The sequence below is a fragment of the Nicotiana tabacum genome, chromosome 4, assembly GCF_000715075.1.
Source record: "Nicotiana tabacum cultivar K326 chromosome 4, ASM71507v2, whole genome shotgun sequence".
Lineage (NCBI taxonomy): Eukaryota > Viridiplantae > Streptophyta > Magnoliopsida > Solanales > Solanaceae > Nicotiana > Nicotiana tabacum.
The window spans coordinates 130387256-130396805 of NC_134083.1; the positions used below are offsets into that span (position 1 = coordinate 130387256).

General features: G+C 36.6%; 1 protein-coding gene across 2 annotated transcripts; it reads right to left on the reverse strand.

Annotated features, from left to right (window-relative positions):
* Positions 1-1460: 1460 nt before the first annotated feature.
* On the reverse strand, positions 1461-8543 carry LOC107771545 (uncharacterized). 2 transcript variants are annotated; one of them, XM_016590932.2, is made up of 7 exons: positions 8298-8543; positions 7852-7881; positions 5708-5800; positions 3136-3262; positions 2620-2902; positions 2451-2505; positions 1461-1982 (listed from the first exon to the last, which is right to left on the reverse strand). In XM_016590932.2, exons 1-7 carry the CDS (start codon positions 8418-8420, stop codon positions 1908-1910), a joined length of 786 nt encoding a protein of 261 aa, XP_016446418.1. In that variant the 5' UTR covers positions 8421-8543; the 3' UTR covers positions 1461-1907. The 2 variants fall into 2 exon arrangements, with proteins under 2 accessions (XP_016446418.1, XP_016446419.1); XM_016590933.2 differs by lacking the exon at positions 7852-7881.
* Between the last annotated feature and the right edge of the window lie 1007 nt (positions 8544-9550).

Below are 9550 nucleotides of genomic sequence, written 5' to 3' on the forward strand. Positions count from 1 at the left end.
TTATGGGAAAAATATTTTCCAAAATATTTAAACAAACCAAACTTTAAAAATTTTGAAAAATACTTTTCAGAAAATGCTCCTTTTTTCGTACCAAATACATCCTAAGTATATCCCTTTTCTACTTTGTACCGTCACCACTATCGCTGAAGTGGAATTCAGTACTATCAGCATGTCACTACTAAAATCGCACCAACTTTGTAGGTGTCCACTGCAAAAAAATTGGAGCACGCCTTATGAATTAGTGACTCACTAATTGTTATTCACAAACAATTTCAAGCTGACCAGTGACATATTTCACTGGTTGAATGAGCATTTAATATATACCTAAAAATTCTTATTAGATGAGACTTTTTTTTCTTCTCGTAATACCTTTCTTGTACTTAGAATAACCAAAATTTCCAAATAATTATAGTGGGAATGAGGAATTATTGAGAATCACCGGTCCTTATTGTAGTCCACTTCTTCAATATAGAGCTTGTTTCAAGAGATTTTTTTTTTTTGTTGAGTTTCCCATTTTTTGTTTCCTCATATAGAACACCATAACTTGTGGGATTCAAAAGGAAAGGCAATAACTTCAATGCTGATGAGAATTTATGAAAATTTGGCAGAGTTGGATGGATAAATTTGTGCCATCGGATCATGACAAGGTTAATCTCTAATTAGCATCCTGAGAATGACTATCTGTGCACTAGCCTCGGGCTAATGCCCTGCTGAATAGCAAAATTTTCGGCCACCTTGCCTCCTCTGCATAAGTATTCTAATGCTTGAGTTTGATCTACTTGCTTTGTCCCGGTCAATTTTCTTGGTAACTTTAGCAAGGATGAGCTCCATGTTTGTTTTTCATTGCGAGACAAGGATTGTTGACCTTATATCATCAAAATTTCCTTATGGAACGAATCACTCAATGGTTAAATTTTTGTAAATTCGAACGCGCTCCTGAACAATTTTCTTTCCTCAAGTTGATCAGGAGTGCTGGGATTGCTCGTGGCAGTTATTGGCGTTTGGCAATGGAACGGTGGTGAGTCGTGCGCACTGTGACGCAAGGTGCCGTGCGCGTGGGGCTAAACTCAGTACATGTGGAATGTCGTGCAGTTGTTGTGGGCTGTGTCTGTGCCTTTAACTTGTGGTGCCTTCTTCGTTTCTACACTCCAACCCCCTGTTTGTGTCTAGCGGTGCTTGTCTTGGCTTTGCAATGCTGGCAATGGCAACAACACATAGCTGCGCGTCGCGTGTTGGGGCTATTGTTGGCATGCATCGGCGATGCAAGTGTACGTGCGGCACATGAGTGGTGTTCGGCTAGTACGAAACATCAACTTGTTATAACCATTTTGTTTTGAACATATAAAGCAGTTTAACGGAGAAAATGAGAGCTGATATGTACAACCACCTCCGCCTGTATGAGCTTGTACACATTCAGTCTCAAACCGGGATAAAGGAGGAAGGTTGCTTTAGGATGAAAATTAATGAAAAACTAATCAATTTATGATGAATTATCTTAATACAATAAATGTGCATCCAGAAAAGGGGAAAAAAAACCTACAGTACGATATATCATGGAAACTGATAAACTTGTGAGTTTAGCTTGGTAAACGATAGCAAACAAAATTCTTCATCCCGAACACAGCTACAAAAAGAACATAAATTATTGCTAAGATTACATATGGTTACACTGGAAGCATGGCATAGCAACTCTACTACAAACACTTTGCGAATGCTTCCAGATAATCTAATCCCACATAGCTTCATATTTGTGCATGTGCCATTTCAAATAAAATCAACATCTACGGTAAAGGGCCTCTTTTATTGATAGGTTAGTATATCTCATGTCCTTTGGGGGACCAATAACATCGGTAATTTAGTAATCATCATCTGATGATTTAGGATATGTATCACTATCTGCTCCATTACTAACTTAATGCCAATTTATCGCACAAACATTGATATGCTGCACTGCATGCCTTGAACTTCTCTTCTGCCACAGCCTGTCAATTAATGAAAACTTGTTATCCACTATAGCTGGAATACAGAGGAACTGATAAAGAAAGGTTAGAATAGCATAAATTGATCTGACTTTCATGCTTGACATGAGAAAAGTGAGGCTCCGAGCATAAGCTACAAGTACTGAATATTGACGTCTAGAATGTTTGGTTCCTTTTTCTTTGGTTTTTTTTTTTCTTTTTCTCTTTTGCATGTGTGTATTTCTATTTCATAAACTTGATAGTGCACGCAAATGTCAGTATAGTCCAAGGGCAAATATAAGAACCAGTACTAGGAGCTAGACCGATCATTTTCAAATGAAACAGCACTATGAACATATTGATCGTAATTGAAGCATGGAGTAGTCTCCGTTGTATGTGCCTTACGGAAAAGCCTAGTGTGGTATGAGGTGACGAAGGTGGAAAAGGGTAAAACATCAAAACAAATATGTAACAGTAATGAAATAGATGTACCTTAGATGAGCCCTGGTGACGGTCAGGATGCCATTTCAGTGCACATACACGATATCTGCAAATGTAAAGCATGTGCAATCAGTGACATAGACGTCACTTTTGTCAATAAGGATATCAAAGCACGTCTGAAAGTAAATCTTTTCTAACTGGAAGTTCATTAAACACTCACGCATTCTTAACATCTTCCAGATTCAAAGGGCCAGATGCATTCAATCCAAGTGTCAGACGCTGTGAACTCAAATCTGACTCTGAATTTTCAGAGTCTGTTGACTCATCATAGTCTGAATATTGATATCTCTGGTTCCACCTATGGTTGTTAGAGTAGCTTGATGAGTTCCTCCATTGTGGCTCTTCATTCATAAATGACCAGTAGTAGTACTTGTTTCCGCCAAATGCTGAACGGAAAAAGGTCTCTATCTCAATATCATTATCCTCAAAGAATTGGAAACCTCCTGAAAAATGAAATGACGAAAATCAGCTATTGCTCAATACTCGAAAGGCACAGGCTGATGATAGCTAAATGGCCTAGTTTGACAAACAAAATACGCAAAGAAAGAAAAGTATGCTTCTTTAAACGACACTTTTGGAGCTAAAAATGATTGCATTTTACAAGATTGAAATCCACCAAAGATGAAGTTCTCCAGAAACTCTATATACTGCATTCCATTACAAAAGGTGCACATACTCTGTTGAGGTGGTCCTTTGTTCCTTGATCTTCCCCCTTTGTTTCCACGGGCCCTGAAATCTCGTCTAAACCATGAACTGTCTCGGCTTGAAGATGGGTCATATTCATCACAATCAGGCTGCCGGCCCTGAAATGCTGAAAAACCACGTTATAATAGAGTAGTTTCTTTACAGCAAAGAATGAAATAGGTACATCGGGTGACTACTGACTTTTAGGACTTCAGAGTATAATTGAGTATGTAAATGTGTTTGAGAACATAGATAAGCTGGAAAGTGGCAGAATAATTCTTTGTAGAGTACCCTTGGAAAGTGACAGTCTAAAGGCTTTGAAAACTGAATGTGATGTAAGCAGCTACTTGATACGGCCAAAAATTTCAAAGCTTTAAACTTGAAGCCCCTTTTTTAGGAAGAGAATAATGTTGTCAGCAACACGAGAAGAACGTGTTACTGGAAAAGAGGAACCTCCATTGTTGAATGTACTAAGTGCTCGTTTGGTTGCTTAGTATAGGGAATTAATCATGGTATAACATTCGGCTTTGTTTTGTACACTGTTTGGTTACTAGATTGCTTTTCTTCATAAATAATACATGTATAATTTATGCGGGAATATATGCATTATTTTATGCGGGATAGGATATGGAATAACAATAAAAGCATTAACAATACATGGATTAAACATTCAACAAGAAATAATCCTTGTATTACAATCCCTGCATTATTTTTTTTTCCTGATAAAGTACAATCCCTGCATTACTAATCCCCGCAAAAAATTTCTCTGAACCAATTGACCCGTAAAATTTATTCAATGTTAGCAATAACAATGAGTTGGAATCATTTTTAAATTTCAATTCCCTATCAAGCAAATTGCAAATTGGGTCCTCAAAGGTCGCTTACACATTTACATGTTCAAATAAAAGACGTTGGCTTTATTCATTAATGATTTACCCATTACCCAAAGGAGCTGCACAAGAGTCTTGTCCAACTACCAAACAAGCCTCAATGCCTCATATCAAACATCTAGCCATGCCAAATAAGTCAAGAGGATAAGATGGTGAACGTTTTCCATTTTCTGCTTAAGACATTCAATGCGTTCTTATATTTTCCCGTTGTTTCCCACTAAAAGGTCCAGAAAAAGACACCATTGATCCCTTTTTCATCTTTCTACTGCCAGCTTCCAGATGAATAATGAGAATTTTTTGGAAGCATCCACAATTTAAGAGTTCACCATGAAACTGCACATTCACCAAGTCTCCCTCCTGAGTATGATTAAGTTGATCTACCAGTAAGGATTCGTGCTACTGCTTATGCTGATTAGCAGGGAAAAACTTTGTTGGGGCATTCCAAGCTAAATGTCAGCACGAAGCAAATTCAACTGCAATCCAACTTCAGAAAAATGAGGTTGTCAAGGTCATCTAACACTTCCTTAGTTCATTTCCGTAGGTGCACTCATAAGAGAGATAAATAGTGCACATGTAAAACACGTCGAAATGATAAATTCACTCAAAAGCTGATCCATAGTTCAACAGAAGGTACTAACACGGCCAAAACAGCAAGAATAACCCTTCAAACACGCAGCCATCCTTTTCGAGTATTTAATACTTTCCTAGTCAACTAAATGCATCTCATGTCCCCACTCTCTCCATTCCACTGAAAGTGATCGTTAACTTCTTCAATATTCTAATTGTTGATAATATAATTAAGTAAATAATAGTATGCTTTATCTAACAGCTTAAACTTTTACATGAGATGGCCACACATCATATTGTTCAATATAGTATCAGAGCATGCAGAGGTCCTTGGTTCAAGTTTCATCACCCCCATTATCACAATAAAAACTTCCACATGTTTGGCCCATGAAAAAGATCCACACGTGAGGGGACATGTTGAAAATATAATTAAGTAAATAACAATGTGCTTTCTCTAACAGCTAAACTTTTAGATGAGATGATCACACACCTTCAACACTAATGACCAAATTGGAGTAGTGATAATAGAATAGTCTCCATTTTGTTAAGAGTTCAACGTTTTAATTAGAGATAGTAGTTAATTCAATGAAATTGTCGATCCATTCAACTAGCTAAATACACATATGCTATTGGGTGTGTGCTAATCCAAGTAAAACTACTCCATTGTAACCTAATGTATCCGCCAACCAAGCGAATATACCCTAACACAAACCCAACCGTACCAATCATAATATTTCTAATCCGCAAATATGTTCACATTCTAATCTGTATACTCTTTTCTAGTACGTAAGAACAGGACTTTTTGGGGCATTTGCTATTACATAACTCTTTGAGCTAGGAGTAAGCTTTATTACATGCTATTTGTAAATTTATAAAGTTATCTTGAAGATCCATATTTTTTGGGATCAATTGGATTTTGAATGAGAAACCTTAGTTGCCCAACGAGTATATGGATTTACTAGATTGTCGCCACATAAATGTTCATCACAGAAGCATTTATTACTGACCATTTGAGAAGGAAACCAAGGTTTAAACATTTATACCACTAGAAGCATTTAAAGGAGCATGAATTCAGCAATAAATAATCTGTTTTGGATCATGAATGACCTGAAAGAACTGTTCAGCAAATGCATTGACATTCTCAAACAGTGTCTCCCTTGAGTTCAGCTTCCTATATCTTCTGGAGTAGAAGTTTGATCTCTGCAACAAAAGCTGGCAATCAGAAAAAGGAAGCATATGACTGTAACTAAATTAGAATGCTGGCCAAGTAGGATTTTATATGCTTATTACAACCGCTACTTGTCTTTTTTTTTTCTTTCTATGATGGTGGTATCCAAGCTAGCTCTCGCACACTTCGACTATTCCACTAGGTAGCTGCTATCTCCCCACCAATACAGGTACCAAGTGACTTTTCCCATCAAGGCTTAGGTAAATGGAAAGAAACCACCGAGGTTTTTTTGCCTCCGTTGGCATTTGAACCTAAGACCTCATGGTTCTTCTCCCACTTCATTGACCAATAGGGCACACCCTTGGGTGATAGAACCACTACTCGACTTAAAAGAAAAATTATTGCACATTGGGATGAAGCTGATCCAAATGGATATTGAAAATTCATGTAACAGACTCAACTAGTTTGAGGTCAAGGAGTAGGTTTATTGTATCAGAACTATTACTTTGTGGTAGCACTCCCATACAACACATATATATGAAATGTAACCACACTGCAATTACTGGAAGATCCGGTTTACAACAACAACAACAACAACAACCACCCAGTATAATCCACTAGTGGGGTCTGGGGAGGGTAGTTTGTACGCAGACCTTACCCTTACCCTAGGGTAGAGAGGCTGTTTCCGATAGACCCTCTGGAAGATCCGGTTTAATCTCATAAAAATCTATAGACTAATACAAACAAACACCACTCAGCACCAAAAGAATCTTCCTATACGCCCAGAGGAACTGCAACATTCAGACTGAAACTCGGCGATCCCAACAGAATGAGCCCAAGCTATATAGTTTAATCACGATGAACACATCTTTCGGCTAGTGAGAACATGAAGTTCTTTCATCCATAAAAACATTATCATTGTCAACCTATGAGTTTCAATCAACTCAAAGCATATATTCGCATTAAGACAACAGCCTAAAGGTTTATTAGACTTATGTAAATCCCACCCCAAAACTAAGTTTCCTCAAGCCAAGAATCCACGCAAGCAGAGGGCACAACATTGTTGCCATTCTCTTTGGTCTAGTACAAAAGAAAGCGTTATATCATATAGCTGATTTTTAGGTTTTGCGTACTAGGATGATCGCGAAAGCTACTGGTAGCAACAAATCATGTAGACAGACTACTGTTTAGAAGACCTTTATAAGCATTTCAAAAAACATTTTGACATTGGTATTGTTTGCCGAAAATGCATATGCGTTGATTGGTTGGTTACACATAGTTTATACAGGACAAACTATTTGGACTTTCACATCTTTCACTCCATCCATCAAACTTGCCTTTTTTCCCCTCAATACAAAAAAACTAACTTTTTGACAACCGAATTGCACACTTGGGTTTAACATTACCAATTACTACTCAAGGCAGGATAATTCATATTTAATTTAGAACTATGACAAGAAAAGACACAAAACAAGTGAATTGTTGTAAACTAATAGATCAACACTTCAAGGTTAAACAGGAAACCGAGATGACTCCAAAGTTCAGAGACACAAAATACCAAAGTAACTAGCCACGCTAACCATGGAATGTTAACAAGTTAGGACAGAGATAAAGCAGTCTCAATTTCTTGATTGTTTAAATTTTCTTTTATTTACAGTATATTTTTAACTTTTCACTAATTAGTTAAAAATAATGCACAAGCTTTTGCTAGTTTATTGTGTTAAACTCTTGGGAATTTTTCTAAATTTCATGTCAAGAAGAAATAAAATATAAAACAACAAGGTTAGCCTCTTCCTTACCCTTCTTCATGTCTTAAATGATATACTAACCTAAGAATCTAAATTGGCAAACTACCATATAGTAGCAGGTAATGAGCTGGATTTTTAGTTCCCATTATTCAAACCGAAGTAAGATTCCTATTACACAACATAAAATGTAATTCCACTAGACATAATCTGAAGGAAAGGACAGATTTTTGTTTGAAATTAAACAATCCAATTAGAATGACATGATACAATGTGAAAAAAGATTTGTTTGCACAGTTATTGAAGAAACATATTAGTAATATTTAACAGTAGCTCACCCTTGATGAGCCCTTATAAGCACTTTTCCCCTGCACAACATGGAAAAAGGAACAAACTTTATCAAACATTACAATACCTATTTCTATTACCACAAATTAAAAGGCAGAAACCACTAATTTGCCTTCCTGTATGATTATAAAAGCTTCGGGTAAAACCAGAAGTTTTAAGTTAAATGTTTCCAAATTTTAAAAAGCGTCGATCATTTTGGAAAGGACTAACAAGGAAATAGTACCAAAAAAATTGAAACGGAAGGAGTAGTTCAGTTTTTTGTCAACAACTACCATCAAATAGACCCAATTTCCATTTCCAAGACAGCTTTTTGCACACAGAAATATTCACATATCACAAAATGAAAGAACCCCACAAACTGAAACTGGATAAAATCCAAATAAATGACAAGAATAAACGAAATTATGTGAAAGACAGAGAAAAAAAGGAGACTAACAGAATCCCATTGAGTGCGTCTTCTGCGTTCCAAGATTGGGGAAGAATGAAAAAGAGAGGCCTTTAGCTGAAATGGGTTGGCCGGAGAATTGATTAACGCTGCTGTTTTCGTGGCCTTATTCATTGCCGGAAATTCATCTAAACAGGAAAAAGGCTGACTGACTGATGAATTGAATTTGATTTGAGTAGTAAACTCAGGGAATACAATGGTGATGGTGGAACATCTGCGGAAAATGGTCTGTTCCTTCCCTTGACATTTGGGCTTCAAGTATATTTAGGCCCAAAGTAATGTCAAAATGGGCATGCAAAAATAGCACGGGCTAGCCAGTTTTCGGACTGGTAATTTAAAAATAGCCAACGTTTGTAAAGTCATTAAAAAATAGCCATTATTTTGATGCAATACGGACCGGTCCAGCATAATATACTGGATATTAGTGCACGTATGTATGAACTTCCAGCATATTATGCTGGAACTCCAACACGCGGAAAGTTCCAGCATAATATACTGGAGATTGGAGCACTTGTGTATGAACTTCCAGCATATTATGCTGGACCGGTATATTATACTAAAACTCCAGTATATTATGCTGGAGTTCCAATATATTATGCTGGAATATTTTCCGGATTTTGAACAGTATTTTCGTTCAGATTTATCTTTACATGAAAAGTGGCTAAATTTCGATTACTTTTGAAGCTGTGGCTATTTTTCAATTACCACTTGTAAATCTGGTTATTTTTGAATTTCTCCCAAATGGCATGGCAGAGCCATTTTTATGGTTGGCTATCCAAAATTAGCCATCACCGCCAGAGGCGGATGTAGCGTTTTGGCAACAGGTTCAACTGAACCCATAACTTTTGATGCGGAGTAAAAATTTGTATGTAAAAATTTATTAAAATTACAAAAATATTAGATATGAACCCATAACTTTAAAATTATAATGGGTTCAATGCCAAAAACCTTAAAGTTGAACCCATAGGATTTAAATCCTGGATCCGCCTCTGATCACCGCTAATGTCATTGATTTCTAGCCATTTTAACTTAAAATATATAGATAATTGATATTTTTACCCTTCTCTTTTTAAACGTCCTGTTTAGTTAGTTTTCGTCTTTAAGTTGTTTTTCGCTTTCTTGAGAACAACTGTACGAATTTCGCTATCTTGAGAACACTTCTTCAAATTTCGTCTGGGTTAGGTCAAATTTTCTTCAAATTTTGGCTGGGTAAGTGTTGTTTTTATAGTATTGTTGTTGAATTT